The following is a 26593-nucleotide window of genomic DNA, read 5'->3' on the forward strand; positions in this document are numbered from 1 at the left end:
AAACTCAAAATAGACTTGCCATATGATCCAGCCATCACACTACCATGTGTACATCCAAAAGACATGAGCATTTTGTATCAAAGAGATACCTGTACTATCACGTTTATAGAAGCACTCTTCACAATAGCCAAAATATGGAATCAACCAAGGAGTCAATCATCAAATGAATGGATAAAGAAAATGAGGTATATTTACATGATGGAATATTACCCAGCTATAAAAAAGAATGAAATTCTACCATTGACAATGAAATGGATGCAACTGGAGGATCATAGTTTCAGACCAGAGTCTCACGGGGAGGGGAGGGGGATAGCACTTTCCCAGAATGGAGTCCCTACTGTCAAGGTCAAGGTGTTATTTCACTCCCTTTGTGTTTTTACAATAATAAAATCCTTCATTTAGCCACATCATATGGATCAGGAAAGATATTTAGGGCAGAGTAATAGGTATGTATCTACATGAGTTTAACAGAAGCTATGTTTTGTCTAATGAAATTTAGTAACTGGTTAAGAATGCAGGGGCCTAAAATCAGGACAACCACTTTAAGAGACTATCTGGCTATATAACAGATTAATAGAAGACTGGAGTTGGCTGATGCTGGCATATGGGAAGCACTTAGCTCACCCAGAACCAAGGCTGCTGTGCTGAGGGCAGCAGTGCCCGCCACACTGAACCCAACTAGGACCAGAACTACCATGGGGCCTTCTGGTGACAACTGGAATGGGAGCTACTAAGAGCTAGTGTTTGCTTTGGTGGACCCAGCACCCCCTGTTGCTAGTTTGGGGTACAGAATATCACAGTGGGGAAGAGTTGGGATCAGGTCTCAGAGTAAATCTTTTGTTCACAGCTTATAGCCTTTATGTACAAGACATTTTGTTAAAGCCTGAGAGGCCCACAGACACTTAGCCCACCCAGAGAGCCTCAGTCCTCCCCCTCTTTTAATCCACACCCTACTATTGTAGGGACCCAGGACGTCGATTTCATCTTGGCTACTTCCTGCTGACAGGGGGTCGTTCTCCTGGTGGCCCTTTAGGGTGTGGAGTGGGGAATGGCAGTCAAAACAGGGTCCCCACAGGAGGTGTCCTCTTGAGGAAGCTGCAATGTCAGCTTGTAGAAACTGCTTTCATCCATGGTTTCATGTGTATGGCCATCTAGAGTTGTATTGCTTTAAATCTGGAGAAAACAAAACTAACAAGCAGATTAAATACACAGGATCTAAAACAAAGGACAGAGCCAATATTAGAGGACCTATAAAAGATACTGTCCAAACCAAGATGGAGTTTTTTTTTTTTTTAATTTAGAGGCAAACAAACTGACAGGAGGGGCTTGATAATTACATGGGGTACAGGAAGACACATCATGGTCAGTCACCTTGAATGTAAATGGCCTCAATTCTCCAGTTAAAAGATGCAGACTGGGTGAAGGGATTAAAAAACAAGACCTATCTACTTGCTGCCTACAAGAAACACATCTCACCAACAAAGATACACATAGACTGAAAGTGAAAGGATAGAAAAAGATATTCCATGCTAATGGAAAGCAAAAAAGAGCTGGTGTTGCCACCCTAATATCAGACAAAACAGACTTTAAAACTGTTCAAATGGGGCCGGGGCTGTGGCACAGTGGGTTGACACCCTGGCCTAAGGCGCTGGCATCCCATATGGGTGCTAGTTTGAGACCCAGCTGCTCCACTTCCAATCCAGCTCTCTGCTATGGCCTGGTAAAGCAGTAAAAGATGGCCCAAGTCCTTGGGCCCCTGCACCCGCATGGGAGACCCAGAGGAAGCTCCTGGCTCCTGGCTTCAGATCAGCAGAGTCCCGGCCGTTGCAGCCAACTGGGGAGTGAACCATCGCATGGAAGCTCGCTCGCTCTCTCTCTCTCTCTCTCCCCCCTTCTCTGTGTAACTCTGACTTTCAAATAAATAAATAAACCTTTAAAAAACTGTTAGAAGAGGCAAATGAGGTCAGTATGTAATGATTAAGGGATCAATTCATCAGGAAGATGTGACCATAATAAATACATATGCACCCAATCACAGAGTGCCTGTCTACTTAAAAGAAAGATTAATAAAGACCCTCCCAACAAAGAAAAGCCCAGGACTGGATGACTTTACTGTTGAATTCTACCATACATTTAAAGAACGAATTCCAATTCTTCTCAAGCTATTCAAAACAACTGAAAGGGAAGGAACCCTCCCAAACTCCTTCTACGAAGTACACATCACCTTAATACTTAAACCTGAAAAAGATACAGAGAAAGGAAGTATAGACCAATATTCCTGATGAAAATAGATGCAAAAATCCTCCCAAAATACTAGCTAATTGAATCTAATAACAAGCCAGAAAAATCATTCATCTGGACCAAGTGGGATTTATGCCTGGTATGCAAGAATGGCTCAACATTCACATCAATGTGATATATCACATTAACAAACTGAAGAACAAAAATTATATAGTTATTTCAATAGATGCAGAGAAAGCATTTAATAAACTACAACATCCTTTCATGATAAAAAAAAAAAAAACCTTCAGCAAAATGGGTATAGAAGGAACATTCCTCGAACATTCCTCAAACATAATCAAGGCAATATATGACAAATCCATATCCAGCATCCTACTGAATGGGAAAAAGCTGTAAGTATTTCCCTTAAGATCCACAGCCAGGCAAGGATGCCCACTCTCACCATTGCTATTTAATATAGACCTGGAAGTTTTAGCCAGAGCCATTAGGCAAGAAAGGGAAATCAGAGGGATACAAATTGGGAAGGATGAAGTCAAACTATCCCTATTTGCAGATGACATGATACTTTATATAAGGGATCCAAAAGACTCTACTAAGAGACTACTGGAACTCATAGAGTTTGGTAAAGTGGTAGGATACAAAGTCAACACAGAAAAATCAATAGCCTTTGTGTACAGACAATGTCACAGGTAAGAGCTTTTAAGATTTTAAGAATAAAATACCTTAGAATAAATTTAACCAAGGAAATCAAAGATCTCTACAGAATACTAAAGAAATAGAAGACATTAAAAAATGGAAAAATATGCCATGTTCATGGATTGGAAGAATAAACATCATCAAAATGTCTACTACCAAAAGCAATTTATAGATTCAATGCAATCCCAATCAAAATACCAATGGAATTCTTTGCAGCTCTTAGAGAAAACTATGCCAAAATTCATCTGGAAACAGTAGAGACCCCAAATAGCTAAAGGAATCTTAGCCAACAAAAACAAAGCTGAGGCATCACAATACCCAATTTTAAGACATACCACATGGCAGTTATAATCAAAACAGCCTGTTGTTGGCACAAAAACAGACAGGTAAACCAATGTAACAGAATAGAAAATGCAGAAATCAATCCAGGCATCTACAGCCAGCTTATCTTTGCTAAAGTAGCTAAAATTCAACCCATGAAGCAAGGACAATCTCTTATCAAATGGTGCTGGGAAAACTGGATCTCCACATTCAGAAATATGAAACAAGATCCCTACCTTACACCTTACACTGAAATCCAATCAAAATGGATCAAAGACCTAAATCTATGACCTGATATCACTGAAATACTAGAGAACATTGGGAAAACTCTGCAGGACATAGTCATAGGCAAAGACTTCTTGGAAAACACCCAGAAGCACAGGCAATCAAAGTCAAAATGGGCAAATGGGATTATATTAAGTTGAAAAGCTTCTGAACTGCAAAATAAACACTCATCCAAGTGAAGAGATGACTGACAGAATGGGAGAAAACATCTGCAAACCACACGGCTTAAAAAGGATTACCATCCAGAATCTATAAAGAGCTCAAGAAATTTAACAACAAAGCAATCCAGTTAAGAAATGGACAGAAGATTTAACAGGCATTTTTCAAGTGATTCAAATTGCTAACAGACACTTGAAAAAATACTCAGGATCACTAGCCATAAGGAAAATGCAAATCAAAACCACAATGAGGTTTCACCTCACTCCAGTTAGAATGGCTTACATACAGAAATCAACAAATGGCAAATGCTGGCAAGGGTGTGTGGAAAATGTACCCTGATCCACTGGTGGTGGGAGTGTAAATTGGGGCAACCACTGTGGAAGACAGTAGGGCTATACTTCAAAAATCTGAAAATAGACCTACCATATGATGCAGCCATCCCACTCCTGGGAACTTACCCAAACCAATAGAAATCAGTATATGAAAGAGTAATCTATACCCCCGTGTTCATTGCAGCTCAATTCACAATACCTATAATCAACCCAGGTGTCCATCAACTGAGACTAGATAAAGAAATTATAGTTTATATACACTATGGAGTACTACCCAGCTGTAAAAAAAAAAAAAAAAAATGAAATCCAGTCTTTTGCAACATGGTCGCAACTGTAATCCATTATGCTTAGTGAAATAAGCCAACCCCAAAAAGACAGATATCATGCTTTCCCTGTTCTGAGGTAACAAATAGAATGCCTGAAATGTAATGTATTGGAGTGAAAGATATTTTGAGATTTGATGATTGTTTATAGCCCTGTGTGTTCCATTGAAGAACAGTGTTGTGTTTGGTTTTCTTTGTCTTCATACTATTTGTTAAACTCCTTTAATTAGAGCAGGGTTAAATATACGATCATTCAGGATACAGAAAATAGATCATGGTAAAAATTAAGAATGAGGCCGGCGCCGCGGCTCACTAGGCTAATCCTCCACCTAGCGGCGCAGGCACACCGGGTTCTAGTCCCGGTTGGGGCGCCGGATTCTGTCCCGGTTACCCTTCTTCCAGGCCAGCTCTCTGCTGTGGCCAGGGAGTGCAGTGGAGGATGGCCCAGGTGCTTGGGCCCTGCACCCCATGGGAGACCAGGAAAAGCACCTGGCTCCTGGCTCCTGCCATCGGATCAGCGCAGTGCGCCAGCCGGCGGCGGCCATTGGAGGGTGAACCAACGGCAAAGGAAGACCTTTCTCTCTGTCTCTCTCTCTCTCTCACTGTCCACTCTGCCTGAAAAAAAAAAAAATTAAGAATGAGAATCTGAAAGAGAGGGGAAAGAAGAGTTGGAGTGTGGTAGGAGAGGGAGGAAGTGCCACTATGTTCCTAAATCTGTATATAGGAGATATATGAAACTTATATACCTTAAATAAAATAAAATTAAAAAGAATTATATCTGAACTATAATTGAATCTGTTTAAAACTAAAAAAATAAAACTTTTTTAAAATTCCAAAATAACCATGCTAACTAAGGAGTTAAACTACTTCAAAAAAATCTATTAATCTTCAAGATATAGCATCTGAAATAAAATTATGAGTTGTTAAAAGATTAGACTAAGAATTTTATGTAAATGACAAGTATTACTAAAGAGATATATAAAGCTATCAACAATACGAAAATAAGAAATGGTTAAAATTGAAATATCTGGGAAAAAACTACACAAACGGTTAAAAGAAAAATAGGATGGGAGTAGGCATTTAGCAGTGGTTAAGATGCCGCTTGGGATGCCTGCATCTCATACTGAAGTGCTTAGGTTTGTGTCCCAACTTTCTGTGAATGTGCACCCTGGAGGGCACCAATGGCTCATATAGCTGTGTCCCTCTCACCCACTGGGAAGAAATAGATTGACTCTTGGGTATTTGAGGAGTGAATCAGCAGATGGGAGTTCTCATCTCTCTCTCTCTTTCTCTCTCTCTCTCTCAACAAAAACCTTAAAACTGAAAGAACAGGATACGGCTGAAGATTAAATTAGTGAATTAAAAAATTAGACAACATCTCTCAAAAATCAGAAGTATAAGGAGATAGAAAACGGGAAAGTTAAGCATATGCCTTCCTTTCTCCTTTTAAGCTATAATAATCAGAGTAAGGGAAGGCATTGTGGCACCGTGGTAAGCCACTGCTTGGGATGCCTATATCACATACCAGAGTGCCAGTTCAAGTACCGGCTCTTCCACTTCTGATGCAGCTTCCAGCTAACGCATCTGAGAAAGCAGCAGATGATGATTCTGCTCCCATGTGGAAGACTGATATGGAGTTCTGGGCTCCTGGCTTCAGCACGGCCCAACCCTGGCTGTTGTGGGCATTTGAGGAGTGAACCCATGAATGCAAGATCAATCTCTCTCTCACTCTCTCCCTCCCTCCCCCTCCCAGATAAATAAATCTTTAAAAATATGATTTTGGGGGAAGGGGAGAGTGTAGTGTAGCTTATCAAGCCACTTCCTGTGATGCCAGCAACCCATATAGGAGTGCTATTTTATTTTCAATCCAGTTCCCTGCTAATGTACATGAGAAAGCAATGGAAAATGGCCGAACTACTTAGGCCTCTGCCACCTATGTGGGAGATCAGGATGGAGTTCCTGACTCCTGGTGTGGGGAGCAACCCGGACTAGACTAAGTTACTGGAATTAAGACTTATTCTATGCATCTGCTCTCCCACAATATGGCGCTGAGAAGGGAGAAACAGCTTCTACGCAGCTGCCTCCAGTTCAACCAATAAACTGTAGGACTTACTCCTGATTGGAGGAGAGCAGCGTACTCAGCTTGTGGGTAGCAGAGTTGGGATTGGTGGAAGAGGACTATAAAGGAGGAGAGAGACAACATGCACCAGGAACATCTAAGGGGAACACCTGAGGAACACCTGTGCAGCCCCCGAGAGAGCCGGCCGGCGGTGTGCCGCTCCCCCGCGGAAGTGGGGAATGTGGCAGGGGGAACCGCCCTTCCACGGAGGTGGAAGGGTCAGTAGCCAACCCGGGAAGAACCAGCAGCAAACCCGGGGAGGGCCGAGCAGACAAAAGAACAACGCAGGGTCCTGTGTCGTTCCTCCACGAAGACGGGGAGCGACATAATGGTGCCGTGACTCGGATATGAAGCCTAGGCAGGGTTTAGTGTCGTTCCTCCATGAAGAGGGGGAGCGACATAATGGTGCCGTGACTTGGATAGGAAGCGTAGGCAGGGTTTAGTGTCGTTCCTCCATGAAGAGGGGGAGCGACACCTGGCTTTGGCCTGGCCCAGACCTGGCTGTGGCAGGCATTTGAGATGTGAGGCAGTAGATGGAAGCTCTCTCTCCATCTCTATTTCTGTTTCTGTCTATATAAAATCAGGGTCAATTACCTCAATAATACCATAAGGGGCTGGCATTGTGGCATCACAGGTAAACTCATCATAATGTAATTCCCTTCTGATCTACCTCAGGCAGGAGGAGTCCAACATAAGCAGGTAATAAACACAGTTTCAAATTCAGTAGAACCCTTACTTTGTATTCTGGTAGAGACAAATCCCTTCTTGGGAACTACAGTCTCTATCTTAACAGAGCCTAAGATTAGTGGATAGGAAGAACAAATTCCACAAATGGGTCACTGGGGAGTTTGGGTTTAGGGACCACTCCTATTTCCTTGGTTCCCAGGTCCAACTATTCAGGATACAGTCTCTATATAAAATATATATAATCAGTTGTTATTTCAATGCATATACCCCCAAATGGAGGACTGTGCTCTAACCACCAGAGTATGTTCCTTGAAAGGTCCGTTTAGCTGAGCCTCTAAGGTCACTGGGGCATTCAGCGAGGCCATCTGTTTCTAGCTATTAGGATACATGATGAAGCCAGTAAATCCTGTGATCGTGGCTATATCTCCTCTTCAGAAAGATTGGTCCCTCATCTGAAGAGAGATTGTGGGAAGCCATGTTGGAAGCCATGTTGCTAGATCAGGCATTCTGAAGTCTTTCAGTGAAGTGTTGATCCATTATCAGTGTAGAAGCAACTTCTGGAAAGGACAAACTCTTCTATGTCCCTCAATTGATGGCTTAGCATTGAACCTCTGATTCCTACATTCATCAATGACTAAATAAGCCTCAGTTAATGTAATGCCTCTGTGTTAGGTACCTGCGTACTTCCACCTTCATTCCCATGGCTGCCCGTGGGCCCACTGCACTAGTACTGTGATGTATAGTAATCATCAAGAAAGGTTGGCCACTATCCACCAGTTTAGTCATTCTGTCCACCTCAGAGTTGAAATTCCCTTTTTGCAGAAGCAACCTAGTGAGCATTACCATGACATGTCTGTGTACTTGGTGCCCACAATCCTAGGTCCCACATGCCTCTTCCTCCTAACTTCTTGTCCTCATTCTTCCAGTATTGGTCCTTCCAGGGCCCTGCTAAATTAGCTACGTCATTCACCACTAACCTATTTCCATCTAAGACCACTCCTTCCATACAATTTGGACAACCAGATGTGCTACCCAAAGCTCTGGCCACATTATACAGAGAATGGATACAAGTGATGAAGGTTATGGGGGGGGGGGGCGGTAACCCAAAACTCCTGCCAAGCTAGTACTGTTACTACCACTGTCCCACCTTAAGGCTGTGTCTTCAAATCGTTCATTAGTAATGAAATCCCTTTAAAGAAATGCTGGAAAAATGAAAACAGGGTAAGCTGAAAAGGCAGCATGTTACTGAATGTTCTGGCATAGGAAGAACAACTCCTCCCCCAATGAAAATGGTCTAAATTCCTGAGATCTTCAAACACTATCAAGTTAGCCTTTGATTAGACACAATTTTCTACTGTTTGCAATGATTTCATGTGCATTGTGCCATCTCTCTAAGCAGCATTATCATCCCTTTGGAAGCAGAAAGGGTCTCTACATCTGGCTGAATCCAATTCCCTCAGTACTCATCACAGAGCAAGGATCACGGCAGCTACTCCAATTAGTTATGAATTGGTCCGTCTCCAGTTACACATTGTGGGGGCTCTCACTTTCAATTCTGCACAATGCATGGCCCTGATTACTGATATCCATGTTTCCTCCTATGAACGATTCTTCACAGCTTCAAACCCTTTATTCACAGATTTCTGTACCTTCTATTTCAGTACTGAGAAGCCAGCTTCTACATAACGTCATCTTAATTCCAAGGTCCATATCCACTACTGGAGTGCCCCTCTCTGGCGACTACTCCAATCCTACTTGCTTACCTCTTTCCAACAGTTTCCATGTACTGGTTGGTGAAGGGAGACATGGTGAGAGTTCTCCAGGTCCACATCACTTGATAAGGGAATGGAGTTTTTCCATTGACAGGTAAAATGTCAAATCCTGCTTCATGGATCCAAGACTGTCAGCCATACCTCCTCTGTGCTCTACACCCTTGGAGGATCTCCACTAAGGATCTCAGGCCAAGGAGGAAATTCAGAATCCTCAACCCTACCATAAAGCCTGGACTCCATGTCAGCAAACCCTGAGCTCGGTTTCTATGGAGCTAAGGTCGTGTCACTGTGAAGGTCATGTCACTGAAGGTCCCATGTGTCCCCCAGAATATCTTTCTGTGTCTACCCTTTGGGGTCTTATTGAGATGAATTAACCATCTGGTTCTGCCATGTACTAGTGGAGTGACCTCTGAGATTTTTCTTTCTGAGCTGGCAGAGGAAAAGACTCATTTTTGTGTTATAGGGACGTGATGAAGACTACACGCTATAAGGTATATGTGCTGCCTGGCACAGCACCTGGCATCTGGCTGCCACGAAATAGTACGCACTGTTGTTAGAATTCTAGTAATATTGTTACTTACCATTTCACACCCACTTCTGCTCCCACACAGGCCATTATTCTAGCCTTATAACTGTCCTCCTGCCATCCATCTCTGCTATACTCCTATTTCTACATACAGCTGCCTAGAGGAGTGGATTTGTGATCATTGTTTTTCCAATGAGGTTATGGTACCCATTGCAGCAAGTGTAAAATGCTCCTCCAACTGTTCCCGTCTTGCACACCACATTTTATATTGCTGGCTTAGCTGAACAAAAATTACAAACCTGCAGCTGACAACAATACCCTCTTCTTAAGTGACTGCGAAGTATAATTCCATTCATACTGACATGTCTATTTCTTTTTACGCACAGCGCTGCAATTTCATGACAGGTTTATAGCCCCAAATTCAGAAGCCATGGAAAACACATACCCTAGCAATAAGTGCCACATAAATGGCACATGAGGAATGGGCCAATAGATGTTGCCAAGAAAAAAAAATGCACACTGTTCTTCCAGGCACACTCAACAAAATGCCAAAGGACTTTACACTTTTAAGCAGGAGGACTGTAAGAATGGGTTGTCCTGGACTTTGGCATGAGAACTGGTAGTGCCTGTCAAAAGAGTTCATCGGAGAAGCAACACCAATTCTAAGGTAAATTAAACACTGACATTAATTAAAGATGAAGGTGCTAGGGTACTGTGTCACTGGGCATCGCTGGCGACTCTTTATGGCTCTAGTCAGGTTCTTCCCTCCTTGGAAACCTTCTATTGCCCACTGCTGCCCTTGAGTACCAACTCCAAACTCCCAGCCCCATTCCCAAGGCCCTCCAGGATAACTCACCATCAAGGAAATGCAAACAAAAACGACCATAAGATTTAGCCTTACCCCACTTAGAATGGCTAGCAACCAAAAATCAAATAATCAATGCTGGTGAGAATGTGGGGGAAAGGTACCCTGATGCACTGTTGGTGAGAATGCAAACTAGTACAACTGTTACAAAGACAGGGTGGAGATTCCTCAGAAATACAAAAGTAGATCTACCATATGACCCAGCCATTCCACTCCTGGGGATTTATCCAAAGGAAACGAGATCAGCATACAAAAGAGTTATTTGTACCCCCATATTTGTAGCAGCTCAATTCACAATAGCTAAGATATGGAATCAATCCAGATATCCATCAACTGATGACTGGATAAAGAAACTGGTAAATATATACACGATGGAATATTACTCAGCCATTAAAATGAATGAAATCTTGTCTTTTGCAACCAAATGGATGCAACTGGAGACCACTATGCTTCGTGAAATAAACCAGTCCCCAAGACAAAAATACCATACTTTCTCAGATAATGTGGTAGTTAATATAGAATACAAAAAAGTCTAAGACTGAAACTGACATCCTATGATTTGATTATTATAGCCCTTATCTATATTCCTGTGGAACAGTGGTTCTATTTTTCACTTCTTGAATATTATGGTTAATGGTGCATTAAGCCCGTGATTATAAAGTAAATTGAAAGTATGTTACTACAAAAATTAAATAAAAAAATAAAAGGAGAGAGGATGAAGAGAGGAAAATATGTTTCGCAGAACTGTATCTATGAGATCTGTTCTCTTTATGTTAAAAAAAATTTAAAAACAATCGCAAAGCTTTCAAGCATTTTATATTTCATATGAATTTTCTATAACAAAGGCTATTCAAAATTTAATGAAGGATGAACTTGGAAAACCTCCATAAGCCAAGGAACCACTGTTGCCTGGGACTTCATTTCTCTATCCAGCAGGCAGCTGCTTTATTATGCACACAGCACAGCCTAGTCTTGAGTAAGTTACAAGGGACATCAGCTCTGGATTTGTTCCCCTTCCTTTTTCTGTTGTCTTTTTTCCTCTGCATGGTCTCCTTCATTAACTCACCTTCAAAAGACAATGCCCATTGTCACTCCTGTCAGGGATTCTTCTCTCCAACAAATGATGCTAATCAGAGTGAATCAGATCGACTTAGTCACACATGTGTGTATGTAAATGTCTCATAGATATGGAGTGGATATGGCATCATTCCTAGGAGAAACGCCTTAATGCAAAGATTGGTCTCCAATTTTTAAATTGCAGCCATCCAGGAACAGGGCAGGGAGAACCCTCCCATGACTTCCCCTGCGCCTCTGTGCCAAGAAAGGCATAAGGCATAAAGCAGTTCAACAAGCTTTGTGAAGAGGCAAAGCAGAACACTTGCCAGAGAACTCAGTGCACCAGTAAGCCCCAGAACAGGTGCAAAGGATGATAACGTTTTTCTTTAAAATGTAAACAGGCAGAGTGGAAAAAAAATCTTGATCTTGGAGAACCTCCCTCACTGACAGTAAACTTGCAAACTGCAGTTTTCATAACAAGCCAATACTTTTCAAAATAAAAGTGAGGTTAAACTGAGTATGTTCAGGCATCTAAGGGATGGGATGTGTTTTGCAAAGAACCAAGATCATGGTGCTGAGTTTTACCCTCAACACCACAAAGACATATGCAGTTTTCTCATTGGCTTTTCCTGAGAATGTCTCACAAAATAGGCCTTGAACCAAATATTAAAAGGCTACCATCACTTCTGTTTGCATTAGTACATTCTAGACTAATCCAGTTATTCAGTAGAAGACATGGAGTCCTAGCCTAGAGAATAATTGATTTTGCTTTGGCTGTGTAGTTTCCAGGCTTCACATTATGAGGTAAAACATGAAAACCAGCAGAGCAGTGGCCCCAAGGACTTCCTGTACTTTCCAGTCCTTATTCTTCAGGCTGAACTAATAAACTCTCATCAACACCAAAAAAACCGAGACTGTAAGCCAAACACCACCAGCTCCAATTCATGAATTTTGTGGGGAGGTGAGGGAGGGGTTCCCAAAGTGAGGCTTGTTTTAGGTTGCTTCCATTTCAGATATAATTCCATACTGATCAAACATTTTCAGCAGGGTGGTGCACGGACAAACTTAGCCCTGTGACTACCACCACAATCTAAATTCCTTCCTGTGACAAAGTTTCCCATGCGTCTTTGGAGACAATCCCTTCCAACAAGTCCCAGCTCCTGGCAACCACCGACCAACAGGATCCCTATTCCCTGTGTTTTGCCTTTTCTAGAATGTCATACAAATGGAATCCTTTGGACATATTTTAAAAGTTAAAGGTACAATGAGTATGGAACCACTTCTGTGTGGCTGCTTGCCATCAGCAAGATGTTTCCACAACCCATGCATGCTGTCACATGTATCAGTATTTCATTCCTTCTGCTTACCGCAGAGTGCTCGATTCACAGATAGACTATAATTTGCTTATCTCTTCACCAGTTGAAGGACACTGGGATTCTTTCTAATTTCTGGTGTTTACGAATAATACTGCTATAAAAACCTAAGTTTTTCAGCAGACACCTATCTTCATTTCTCTGGGATAGATGCCTAGGAGTAGGATTTCTGAATTGTATGATAAGGGTACATTTAACTGGATAAAAAACATCCAAACTGTTTTTCATGTGGCTGTGCCATTCTTCACAGCACTGTTCCTTCAAATCCTCATCATCCCCAGATATTGTCATTTCCTTGATAGGAGTCATTCTTAATAATTCATAAGCTTTTGACTCAGGCTGGGCCATAAGTTAAAATTTTGTTAGACATGCATACTGGGTTGCAAAGTAGTCTGCCAAAATTCACATTTTCCTGGAACCTCTGAATGCGACCTTATTTGGAACTAGGATCTTTGCATATGTAATTACATTTAGATTAAGTCTAGATTAAAGTGACCTTTGGCTTCCCTGGTTCTGAGTCCCCCAGACTTGAACTGAGCTACACTACCTGTACCTCAGCATCTCCAGCCTGCAGACAACTGTGGGGGGACTTAGCTGCCATAACCACGTGAGCCAATTCTCCTAACAGATTTTCCTTTACAGAGCCATATGCCTATCTGTTCTTTCTGTCTCCTTATAGGCCCCCTAATACAACTATTGATTCAATAATATAAAATAAGTGAAGAGGCGGGTGCCGCGGCTCAATAGGCTAATCCTCCGCCTGCGGTGCCGGCACACCGGATTCTGTCCCAGTCACTCCTCTTCCTGTCCAGCTCTCTGCTGTGGCCTGGGAGCGCAGTGGAGGATGGCCCAGGTCCTTGGACCCTGCACCCGCATGGGAGACCAGGAGAAGCTTCTAGGCAGCGCGCTGGTCACAGCAGCCATTGGGGGGTGAGCCAACGGCAAAAGGAAGACCTTTCTCTCTGTCTCTCTCTCTCACACTGTCCACTCTGCCTGTCAAAAAAAAAAAAAAAAAAAAAAGAGGGCCAACACTGTGGCTGCAGTACTGACACCCCATATGGGTGCTGGTTTGAGTCCTGGCTGCTCCACTTCTGATCCAGCTCTCTGCTATGGCCTGAGAAAGCAGTAGAACATGGCCCAAGTCCTCAGGCCCCTGAACCTGCACCTGCATGGGAGACCTGGAGGAAGCACTAGACTCCTGGCTTTGGATCAACCCAGCTCCAGCCATTGCTGCCATTTGGAGACTGAACCAGTGGATGGAAGTCTGTCTGTCTCTCTCTCTCCCTCTGCAGCTCTTTCAAATAAATAAATCTTAAAAAAAAAAAAAAAAAAAAAAAAAAAAAAAAAAAAAAGGAAGAGCTAGAGTCTGACACAGGTGGTGGCTTCTGCTGGATGAAAACTGAGGCAACAGCAAGGCAGGTGGGTAGGGACGGATATGTAAGCATGAATTCTTTCATAAGTGGAAATTTACAGTCTTGTTCCTCCACACTATTTAAACCAGTACCCTCCCCTCCATTAGTGACATGAATTTAAAAAACAAGCCTACCAGTTCAACACTAGATGCCAGTATATGGGGATCTGAAAGGTGTCTCTGGCATTGCTGAAACACTTGTGAGGAGCTGTCTGTACTGCAAACCATGGTCAACAGCTGTACCAGGCCTATTCCATAGGTATAGCTGGTGAACACAACTATGATTTCCATGAGAAGTTTTCAGAGCAAGGTAGATTGTCATCTGAACTGAGCTCAATAATAATCAATGATCCATGCCAAAAACAGAGCTAATTTCAATACTCCTACCCTCTGATCAGCATCAGTTGTCCTTTGAGCATTGGAGGGAAACACAGAATTGGCTTCTTTGGGGGCAGACAAGGATTTCTCAGATTGGGCTAGCATGTTCCAAGTTTTATCAGTTTCAAAGGACAAAGCTTAGGGACTTGGAACAAGCTGTACAAGTTCACTGTCTCTGGGTCTGGCTTACAATCAAAAACCAGACTCCTTCTTAAACCCCATTCCACACGTTGAAAACCATAAACAAGTTACTACAGTAAATGTCCACAACAGAGTGCCCCAGATGCCTTTGGGATGGTATGATTCAATTAGGAGTTAGTGATGGCAGCAGTTGGAACTACTCCTCTATTAGAAGTAGAAAGATAAAATGCTGTGACCAAAATGCTTGCCTTGATTACTTAGACAGCAGCAGGAATGTCTATCGATTTTACAGATCCTGCACAGTGGACAGGAGCCAAAGCCACCAATGCAGTTATGCCTACAGTTCTGCCGGCAAATTAGATGTTGAGAAGTACTTTGTAACAACCACAGAAGATAGTAATGCTCATTGCATACAGAATTGGAGTTCTATTCACATTAGGTCAGAATTAAGGCTAGAAACTGGGTAAAAGGACCAACTGTAGCAGAGTAGCTCAATGGGTAAAAGGACCAACTGTAGCAGAGTAGCTCAACACCACTGCTATAGTTTATGGTAAATACAGTTGGGATAAAACTGGCAAATTATGCACCTGCCAACACTCCCTCAGGTCTAAACATATCATTGACTAGAGAGAGAGAGAGAGGCAGAGAGAGAATGGATATGTTCCAGTACTGGAAAAGAAGAAATGGGGCCATTAATCAGAAACACCGGAAATGGGTCTGAAGTTTGTAGCCTTAATGCATATTTGCAAACCAAGCTAGATCAGAGTGAGGAGCCCATAGCAGCCATCCGAATAGCCTTGCCGCCCCCTTTCCCTGAGCAAATTAACCCAAGTTCAGTGTGCGCCTTTTTAGGTGCTGCTCCTAGGTGCTGGTCACATAGCCCTTAGAGACCTCAATCGCGAACACCTGGACAGCAAACGTTAGGCTTCAGACTAACTTAGATCGACACTTCCTTTCTGAATTTAAAGTAGGTAAAGCCAGATGATTAAAAAAAAAAATCAAAGAAAAATGTATCGTCCCCTCGACACCTGTGCTCAGGTGAACCTCGGAGCAAAGCCCGTGGCAAAGGGGCATGGAGGGGAGGGGAGCTTGGGGTAAGAGATCTGGAAACAAAAGCAGCTGATAGCAAAACCAGTGTTAAGAGTGCTTTGGCAGGGGCGGTAGCACACTGTTACAGCCTCACGGGCCCACGGATACACCTGGCCGCTGGAAGGGAAAAGCCCTGTGTGACAACGCAGCGAGAAACCTTCAGTGAGCACCAGGCTAAGCAAGTCAGCATCCCCTGCCCCGCCCGGGGCCTCCCCGCGGGGCCCTTGCAGCCCTTCGCTACCCCACCACCCCAACCCCCCCCCATCCAGGAAAACCAAGCAGTGCCCGCCCCGCGATCCTGTTGATTGACACGCGGGGCGGCGACTCCTGGGAGCCTGGCTTTCGCTTGGCAGCCAGGGCCGAAGAGACAATCTTATGGCAACCAATGGGCACCCAGAGCTGAGGCTAGCAGCGGGAAGGCGGTGCGGTCAGGTGCTCTGCGCCGTGGTTGCGTGCAGGTGAGCCGCTGCGGGTTCAGCGGAAGCCCCTCGCTCCCGCCACCTCCCCGCGGATACCGTGTCTCGTCCTGGCCCTACCTTCCCATAGCCCCAGACCGATGCGGCCCGACCGGATCGCTTCGAGGGTGAGTCCAGGGTGGGCGACGGCTTGCCAGCGGGCAGCCCCAAAGCTGCCTCCTCCTGCCCCTGCGCGACCAGACAGCCCACGTCAGGGCGTCCGCTGGCCTAGGTGGGCAAGAGGCCTGCGAACTGGGAGCGTACCTGACGCTGCGACGCTTCTTGGCATCTGAGAAGTTCAGGTGAAGAAGATGAGGCGTTGCGTCCTCACCTCCCCTAGACGTCCACCTGCTCTCTATGAACCCACTGCTCCTTAGCGTGCCCTCTTCTGCCCCCGCCCTCCAGACTTCCAAGGCTCTTTGAAGGGGAAGGAGAGGGGGAGGAAGCACTAGAAGGCAGTCCAGTGAAGTCTGGACTCAGACTTTATGCAGCGTTTTATGCATGAAAAAGAAATCAGTAGGGTTTCTCCTCCCCACCCCCACCTCTGCTCCTTGCTTTCTGTCCTCTATGTGATGAGCTTTACACAGCTCTTCGTCCTTGCTTAATTTTTTTTTGTCCCAGGAAAACAGCCTCTCGTGCATATCGCAATAGTTGAATTCATTTGCTAAAATAGATGAAAATCACGTGTTTCATGTTGGGAAGGTGAGAGAGAAAATGGGGGCAGAAGGGGGGGGAGAGAGAGAGAGAGAGACAGAAGAACCTTCATTCTCAGCTAGATATGTTGGGAAACCTGTTTTGCAGCTACTTATCTGCAGTTTCCTATTGCAACCATTTCTTAATATTCCTTCCAGAACTGGGGAAAAAATGCCATTTAAGAAATAGTTCTAATTTTTGAACCATTGTCTCTGGTACCTAAAACAATTTCAGTTTAAGTAACCTCTACATATGGTAAGATTGCATTTTAAAGACAATATAGAATTATCACCCCGGGCAAATACACATGGTGTACATGTATGTGTCAATTGTGCTTCTGAAAACAAAGCCAAGAGTACTGACAAGTTTTTACTCATCTTTACCTATAATACAGCAAGACATGATCTGGGTTTTTTTAGGTAGAAAAATGCCTTTGGCATGTTCAAATTAGAAATATATAAGAAGCTAATTCAAGAGATTTCTTTACACAAAATAAGGTTGGTTCTAAATTTTGGTGGGTTTTTAAATACCTTCATGCTAGATGGACAGAAAACAGGGAGAACAAAGGATCCTTGTCTGATGTTCAAGCCTGATAAGAATTAACAGAATTTAGATTGTTTATCCATATGACCTCTTATTAGCTTTCTTGAATAAAAGCTTTTTAGAAATATATGGAGATCTAAAAATGAAATAAAAACCTTGACCCAGAGAGATTTAGTTTTGGAAAGAATAAATTCTAAACGTTATCACCAATAAGATTAAATATTGACAAACTGTAACATTAGGAAGGTCAACATCAAGTTTCAGAATCCTCTATTTATACTTAATTTAGAATGTTTAAAAGGCGGCTATGATTTCTATGATTTGATTATTAATGAGTGAATTAAGATTTTATTCCCAAAGTAAATTTCAATGTAATAAATTTTATTTCACTTCAGGAAACCAACTTCATCTACTTTCTTCTAATATCTCTAACCATGATGAACCAAACATAGAGTTGGCTTTGAAGCTGCAATGCAGTGCACAGTTAATGGATTTACTAACGATACTTCCTTGATGCTAGGTTCCTATATTTGCTGTAGTCATAATGATAGATATATTCACAGGTATTTCCCTGAATAAAAGTTTGTGATTACAAATCAGAAGTCTGGGTGAACCTGAAAATGCTTCTTAAAAGTTTTATGTAAAGTATATCACATTTTCAATGCTATGGGCAAGCTCATTTAAATATTTTCTCTGAGGAATATTTTTATAAAATCTTGGAAAGTAAAGCAGTTTTTAAAGTGCAACTAAACAGTATAGCTTTGTAATACATGCAGTCACAGTTCTTGCTTAACATGGAGTGTTCTGCAACATAATTCTGCCAGGCTGTGACTTATGAAAAGTCTGGGATTACTAAGCACCCTCACTCTCAGTTTGGGGCAAAGTATACACAACAAAATTATTGCTATTAACTTCTTTATGTTTATTCTGCAGATTTTCTTTCACTGAACTGATCAAGCACTTTGAAAATGACTCCACAGTTTCTCTTGGTGTCCTTCGTACTTGCTGCACTAACTCTTGAAACTACATTTTCTCTCCAACCAGACCAGCAAAAGGTTCTACTAGTTTCATTTGATGGATTCCGCTGGGATTACTTATATAAAGTTCCAACACCCCATTTTCATTATATCATGCAATCCGGTGTGCATGTGAAGCAAGTTACTAATATTTTTATTACAAAGACCTACCCTAACCATTATACCTTGGTAACTGGCCTCTTTGCAGAGAATCATGGGATTGTGGCAAATGACATGTTTGATCCTATTCTGAACAAATCTTTCTCCTTGGATGACATGAATATTTATGATTCTGAGTTTTGGGAAGAAGCGACACCAATATGGGTTACCAATCAGAGGGAAGGACATAGCAGTGGTGCAGCCATGTGGCCTGGAGCAGATGTAAAGATACATAACAGTTTTCCTACTCATTACATGCCTTACAATGAGTCCATGTCATTCGAAGATAGAGTTGCCAAAATTATTGAGTGGTTTACATCAAAAGAGCCCATAAATCTTGGTCTTCTCTATTGGGAAGAGCCTGATGACATGGGTCACCATTTGGGACCTGACAGTCCCCTCATGGGGCCTGTCATATCAGATATTGACAAGAAGTTAGGATATCTCATACAAATGCTGAAAAATGCAAAGTTGTGGAACACTGTGAACCTCATCATCACAAGTGATCATGGAATGACCCAGTGTTCTAAGCAAAGGGTGATAGAACTTGACCAGTATGTGGATAAAGAACACTATACCCTGATTGACAGATCTCCGGTAGCTGCCATCTTGCCCAAAGAAGGTGAGTCTGACCCGTGGGGGCATGGTGACCAGAGGCCAGTTTGTTTGCCTGGTGTGATTATATGATGAGATTCCCACTTCTGTGCCTTTGTCATGGCAGTATTCTGAGATTTAATCTTTAGGCACTGCAAAGACAAAAATCTCTTTTCCAAGTCCAATTTGCAGCCTCCCTTCTCAGAAAAATTGAGACAGAACGATAGATACAGAATTTTAATACAGTCACAGTGATTTCATGGAGGCTCTAAGCCTTCTATAGATTCTTAATTAGGACCTGCTTAATAAGCAATCCATAGGGTGTAAGAAGGAGGAAGAGCTTTGGTCAATCTGAGATGGCACAAGCATGTTCCTTATTTATGAGTAAGAACGATAGTAACAAGGCCTGTAACATCTTACAAGCCTCACTTGGAATCCTCATCCCAAACCTGTCCCCATGGTATTGCCGCCATTTTAAAGAGGTAAAAAAGGTCAGAAGGTTTGACCTCTAGAGATCACACAACTCAGGGCTGCTCTTCTGACTTACATTGTATCACCTGGTAGCTTACGTATCAAAAGAGCAGATTTTCAAAAGCTGGACTAACAAATGAGAATTCTGCCCCTCACAAGGCAGTTAAGAGAACCACGTGAGACTGTGAGTGGTAGACCATGCATGTACTCCTACACACAACAGTTTTCCACAAATAAGGCTTTTTTCCCTTAAGAAAAATCATGTTGCCTCTTCAATATTCCTCATACAATTGAAATGGTGTTCTCTTATTGAGGTGTGGGAGGCAGGGACAAAGCACTAACAAGTGGATTAACAAAGCAAGAAAAGGATTGAGGACAAGGAGCAGCAGGTGCACCATATTTGCAGTTCCATAGAGCACTTTTTTAAACACCCCCAGGATTTTGAGGACCTTTCTATTTGATGAGCTGTTTACCACCTCCAGTCCACATTTCTCCAGCTTCCACCCTCTGCTTAACGTGTTGTTATTGTTGTTTCTTGTCTAGAGGTTCCTTGTCTCTGCACTCATAACTACAAGAACCCAGCTCTTTGTTTTCAAATGTTGCAGGTACCCTACACATTTTACTTCATGCCATTAATAATTAAGACACATGTATGTAAGCGCATGCATATGTGAAGGGTCTTCAAAAAGTAAACAGGAAATGAGGAAGCAATCATGTGTTTCAAAATATTTTTGCACCAAAAGAGACATTTAATTCCATTTTGCTAGGCACTTGTTGAAGAACCCTTTTATGTATGTATTTAAGTCTTTGTTTAGATATTAGAGATTTCCAATTCTATAAAATGCCCTCTAATTATTTAAGGTGAATTTATTTACAACAGAAGAATAATTTTTTCCCCTCAAGATTCTTTGCCCACTGTGTGTGTGTATGTGTAGTTCTAATATGTCCACCCATATTTCACTGTGTTTCCTGGCTTTTTTCTCTCAGCATGGGGTCTCCTGGGTGATTGTTGCATTTTAGTAGTTAAGGATCTTGTTCTGAGAGCCTCTGTCTTCTTTCTAGGTAAATTTGATGAGGTCTATGAAGCACTAGCTCATGCCCATCCTAATCTTACTGTTTACAAAAAAGAGGAGATTCCGGAAAGATGGCATTACAAATACAACAATCGAATTCAACCAATCATAGCAGTGGCTGACGAAGGATGGTACATTTTACAGAATAAGTCAGATGACTTTTTGTGTGAGTATGTTATAGTATTTCTTCCCATTCTCCATCGTTTTTTGCTGACTTGGAGGCTGTGGATAATACAGCAGTTCACTTGCTGATGTTTTTTTCCTGTTACTTGAATGTTGAAGGAATTGGTTTTGACAATACTTATCAAGAAATGCTTTTTAGACACTGGTCCATATATATATGTATATATATGTGTGTATATATATATATAATGTGTGTCAGAAGTGTAAAAAAAAAAAAAGTCCCTTTCAGTAGAATTGAATTTGTCATTTTTTTTTTTTTTGACCGCAAGAAAAGCATTTGCCTGAAAATGGCATCTGTAGTGCATCCACGACTCTTACTAGATGTGTACAGATATGTGGCTTCTGGTTATTAAAAGTTTTCATATATGTATAATGATATGTAAATCAATGTTTAATCATGTAGGGGAAATGTGTCAAGAAGTCCTTTGAAACCATTTCCTTGCCTGTGCACCCTTACATGTTCAGATGTTCACATACTGTGGAGGTAGCTCTTACGTTACAGGAATTGTTCAGAAAAGAACTGTTCTTAGAGGACATTTGTATTGTACAGTTAACAGTAATTTGAGGGTTCTCTAGAAGTTTTGGCTTGGTGAACTTTAATACAAAACCCTTTTTACCTGTGTTTTGGTAGCAAAAAAAAAAAAATAATGCTCCTTCTGTGTTGCATTCTGTTCATTTATTCAACAAATAAGTAAATTTTGGCCACTGTAGTCACTGTTAGCCAAAGTGTCACAAGATAATTAAGCCCTAATAGCAAACAGGAGTGGTTCTCAAAGTGTGTTCCCTGGCTCAGCAGCATCCCCATCACCTGTGAACTTGTTAGAAATGCAAATTCTTGGGGCCTACCCAGACCTTCTGAGTTAGAAACTGTGAGGATAGTATCTAGAAACCTGTGTTTCCACCATACCCCAGAGCCACATTCACAAGGAATTGTGAGACCCACTGCCCTTAGGCATCAGTTTAAATACTGCTTCCTGGACCAAGCATTTGATGGCTGGCACAGTCACCATTAAACAAAGTCTTCTATCTGTAGGAAGGGTTTATATAAATCATATGATTTCAATTTCAGCCTGGTTTTCTAATAAGACTTATGGTGTAAGAGAATTACCTTTGTCCTCACAATGAGTCTTGATCTAAACTTCTCATATAAATGAACACGACTGTCTTCCAATCAATTGTATATCATATGGTGGCACATTTCTCAATGTTATCATCAATAAATTCAATAGAACAGCACAGTCTCCTGCCAGCTAATTACTAGCAATTTGTGAATCTAGCATTATTTTTATGTGAAGAAACTTGAAAGGACTGTAGCAGTTAGAATGACTTCTTTAGATGCATTTGCCTGGCAGATTTCAAATTATTTTAAGATGACTAAGGATCCATTCATGACTTTCAGAGAAACTGACTTAGGATTTTTGGAGGGGCTATGTTCATGTTCCCATTGGATATTTCCTTGTCATAAGTACAGATAGAGTCTGATTCACTCATCATTCTCCTCACCTCTTTTAAGATAAAGTGTGTCAGTCTTCTTGGGTTTCCATCTTAGCCGCAATAGCTCCTCTGTCTTGTGCCCTGATGTTACACCAATCACACAGGCTTTTGTTACATAGTTTCTACTCTTCAGTTTGTATCACTTGATACATATGGCAGAAGTAAAGTTTTTATTTGTAGCCTCACTAAATTATACAATGCTAAGTTGGATCCTGATCTGAACCCCCACAGAGACTTTTCCACTCTACAAGCCCTGACCTTTGTTTTTTTTAGAAATGGATTGTAGCTCTAACAGGAGGCTCGATTTATGTGGTGTCTTTGTTTTTCCTTATGTAGTGTTTTCCTCCTTTCATTGCTAATTATGAGTTTGTCCTCATGATTAGGATGAAATGCACCTTTACCCCCTTTACCTGTCAAACAACTGAAACATTAGATACTCAGTGAATATCTGCTGAATAATAGTTTCCCAGCTCCGCCCCCTCCAACCCCCCCCCCAAAAAAAAAAAACAACCCAAAAATAACTTGTTTTCCCCTGATGTGGTTCACCTTTGCTCTTCACCTTGTCTTCTCTGCTGCTGGAGACAATGTTGGCCTGGAATAAACGTTTGTGATCATTTAACTTTTCATTTCCTGAAGTAAATGGTGGAAATGACAACAGCAGAGATTGTTTGTAAAGGATTATTTTATTTTTAAAGTCAAATTAGATAAAATCTGCATTTAAGTTCAGAACTTGACCATATGAGTACAACAGTTATTTCCATTTCAGTGCCATCTGGTTGGCTAACGTATTCATGCATTTTCTCTTTACAGTAGGCAACCACGGTTATGATAATGCATTAGCAGAAATGCATCCAATATTTTTAGCCCACGGTCCTGCCTTCAGAAAGAATTTCACAAAAGAAGCCATGAACTCCACAGATCTGTACCCAATGCTGTGCCACCTCCTCAATATCACTGCTATGCCACACAATGGATCACTCAGGAATGTCCAGGATCTGCTCAATTCAGCAACTCCAAAAGCAATTCCCTATACACAGAGTACTACCCTCCTCCTTGGTAGTGACCAACCAGGAGAATATGAGCCAGAGGAGGCATACCCTTATTTCATAGGACTCGCCCTTGGCAGCGTTATCGTGATTGTATTTTTTGCAGTTTTCATTAAACATTTAATTCAAAGTCAAATGCCTGCCTTACAAGATCTGCAGGCTGAAATAGTCCAACCATTATTACAAGCCTAACGCTATGCTGATGTGGAATTGCATATTGAAGTGGAGATTGCGTAACTGTGTCAGTGTTCAAAGGTTTCAATTCTAGGAAACCAGTTTCAGACATTTGCAGAGACCATCAAGCAGTAATATATGTATTTAGGCACAGTCATACACACATGTGCACACACAAATGGACTAACATACTTAGACCTGCAAAGGCTTATATATGTTTCCATTGTTCTGTCTAGTGGAGGGATAGATAAGAAACTGCTTTATTTGGACTTGGCACCTATAATGTATATATTTAGCAACTTTGCACTTTTCAAAGTACCTTATACATTGCACTTTAAATTATTCCCTAGGGGGTACTTTTCTTTGAAATGCACTTTATGGACAATTATGTCTCTTGATTGAAAAACAATAATTTCTTGCATCCATGTCACAGAATTCTTATTATTCAGTGCTTATACTGAGTGAAATTTCTAACAATCTTTGAATAATTTAGAAATTTATCTCCTGAAGTTGGAAAATAAGCAGCTAAAACTATTGAAAACTAAATATGACAACAGCAGGTTGCATATATGGGCATTTCTTATCATATTTCTTTCCAAACAACATGAGTTTGCATTTATTTTCCCCCCAAAAGAAATCCAAATACTGACAGATTTATTCTAAACATTTTGTTTCCATCAATATCATATGGCTCTGATTTTATAGTAATGAAGATATCAAGAATATACATTTATTTCCCATGTAGTCCAACAGTGGCCTGGATAAAAGAGATCAGGCAACACTTCCACAAATGTCTTCTCTTGTCTGTAATTATTTGCTTCTTTGAAAATCAAATCACTAATAATCACATTAAAATTAGATACAACAATATTTGTTTCTTTGTTTTTCTGGTAGCTTCTGGCTTCAGTATGGCCCAGTCCTGGCTATTGTGGGCATCTGAGGAATAAATCAGTGGATGGATGATCTCTGTTATTCTGCATTTCCAATAAATAAATTTAACACAAAACTGAATTTAAGTGCTCCCTAAAATTAGGTGTTTTCTTTTTTATATGATAATACTAATAAAGAAGAGTAACACCTAACTCATTTTATTAAAATCCTCTTAAAGGATAGAATTGAGTAACTGGGAAATGTTCTATAGAACATTTATAAAAGCTCTTAACATTTTAGAGGTGGTTTTACCTGCATGTCTCCATGATCACACTTTGTATGCAGCACATGGAAATGAAGTGTAGACTAGCAATCTAAAAGGTAGCAAACTCTCCAGAAGTCTGCATTCGATTAGATAATCCTAAAATAGATGAGCACACATTGGCTTGCTCTGCAGTTATGAACCTCCCGCATTACTGAGATGTCAGTATGACTAGACAATGAAATTAGTCTACTTTAAAGCATTACTATTCAAATGCTGTCTATACATTTATGTGTTGCAATAAATTCATCATAGAAGGTGCTATTACCTTAGTAGTAAGAAGAAAGTAAATTTTGAGGGCAGGTGTCATTGCACAGCAGATTGAGCTGACATCTATGACTCAGGCAACCCACATGGGCACTGGTTTGAATCCTGGCTCCTCTATTTCTGATTCAGCTCCCTGCTAATGTGCCTAGGAAAACAGCAGAAGACAACTGAGTGCTTGGGCCCCTGCCACCCATGTGGGAGACCTGGTTGAAGTTCCAGCCTCCTGGCTTTAACCTGGCCCAACCTTCCTTGGCCATTGCAGCCTTTTGGGGAGTGAGCCATAGAATGAAAGATGCGTTTGCATTCTCTCTCTATATATATCTCTCCCTCCCCCTCTCTCCCTCCCTCCCACTTCCTCTCTCTAACTTTTTCAAGTAAATAAATTTTAAAAAAAATTTTAAGAAAGTAAATTCTGAGGCTGGCATTGTGACACAGCAGGTAACGCCACCGCCTGTAACACTGCATCTCATATGAGCACAGGTTCAAGTCTCAGCTGCTCCACTTATGATCCAGCTCCCTGCTAACATGCCTGGGAAATTAGTGGAGGAAGGTCCAAGTCCTTGAGTCCCTGCACCCATGTGGGAGACCTGGAGGAGGGTCCTGGCTCCTGGCTTATATCTGGCTCAACACTGGCCATTGCAGCCATTTGAGGAGTGAACCAGAAGACAGAAGATTTCTCTCTCTCTCCCTGTCTCCTCTGTCTTTCAAATAAATAAAATAATTTTTTAAAAGGGCAAATTCTGTATCATTGATCACAGTATTAAAATTCTGATATAAAAATTGTATTATCAAATGATTTACTTACAGATATTTTCCTATAAATATCAACAGAAGAGGAAAACTAAACATTTTAGGGAAAATCTCATAACCTATCATTCTCTAGTAGCTTTCTAGGAATTGTTTTCCTTGCATGTCTTCGTGATCACACTTTGTATACAGTAAACATAAATTAGCACATGGAAATAAAATGTAAACTAGCCAGCTAGTCTAAATGTAAGTAAGAATACTTAAGAGATCAGATTAATGGAGGCCCATTCCATTAAAATGGAATTAAAATTCAACATCCTCCTCCAGCAGCCATTTTGCATGATTATGTTTCTTAATACGTATGTCACAATTTCTTCTTCTTCTGGCACATATCATTTATGTTTAAACTGTCTTTCAAAATGCTTTCTAATCCTTTAATATAAAACTAACATCCTACTACAAGTTTCTTACAAGAAGCTTCTTCTAGAAAAATCTAAGGAAAGACCTAACTCTTCTAGTTCTCACATGTTTTTCAGCTATTCATTAACTGAGGGGGGAGAAACTTGATAATTCTAGTGTTAGGAAGGGCCTGGGGATCATTCATCCCTCTAATTTAACAAGGGCCTTTTGCAAAGCTGTAAAATCACTTACATGACATCAGGGCCAATGTCTCCTGATTCAGTTTATACTCAAAGTCAAGCTGCAGTCTAGC

The 26593-nt window shown here is 41.4% G+C and overlaps 1 protein-coding gene and 1 long non-coding RNA gene across 3 annotated transcripts in view; one reads left to right on the forward strand and one right to left on the reverse strand.

Moving 5' to 3' along the window:
- Nucleotides 1–17669, reverse strand: part of LOC103349769 (uncharacterized) — a 53607-nt gene extending 35938 nt beyond the window's left edge. Inside the window, exon 1 of the long non-coding RNA XR_007923270.2 lies at nt 16494–17669. This is a non-coding gene — a long non-coding RNA (uncharacterized lncRNA). The remainder of the gene's footprint in view (nt 1–16493) is intronic.
- On the forward strand, nt 16103–24642 carry ENPP5 (ectonucleotide pyrophosphatase/phosphodiesterase family member 5). Of its 2 annotated transcripts, none has more exons than XM_008263003.4 (4): nt 16103–16232; nt 18399–19262; nt 20768–20944; nt 23266–24642. In XM_008263003.4, exons 2-4 carry the CDS (start codon nt 18434–18436, stop codon nt 23691–23693), a joined length of 1434 nt encoding a protein of 477 aa, XP_008261225.1. In that variant the 5' UTR covers nt 16103–16232; nt 18399–18433; the 3' UTR covers nt 23694–24642. The 2 variants fall into 2 exon arrangements, with proteins under 2 accessions (XP_008261225.1, XP_002714505.1); XM_002714459.5 differs by having other exon boundaries at nt 16129–16357.
- Nucleotides 24643–26593: the final 1951 nt, after the last annotated feature.

Source organism: Oryctolagus cuniculus, chromosome 5, assembly GCF_964237555.1.
Source record: "Oryctolagus cuniculus chromosome 5, mOryCun1.1, whole genome shotgun sequence".
NCBI lineage: Eukaryota > Metazoa > Chordata > Mammalia > Lagomorpha > Leporidae > Oryctolagus > Oryctolagus cuniculus.

What these genes read in the sequence shown, in the direction of transcription:
- ENPP5 (XM_008263003.4), top strand. Translation starts at nt 18,434, where the DNA reads ATGACTCCACAGTTTCTCTTGGTGTCCTTCGTACTTGCTGCACTAACT. An exon ending in TGCCATCTTGCCCAAAGAAG is followed by an intron (nt 19,263 to 20,767) that starts GTGAGTCTGACC and finishes TCTTCTTTCTAG; the next exon opens with GTAAATTTGATGAGGTCTAT. An exon ending in TAAGTCAGATGACTTTTTGT is followed by an intron (nt 20,945 to 23,265) that starts GTGAGTATGTTA and finishes TTCTCTTTACAG; the next exon opens with TAGGCAACCACGGTTATGAT.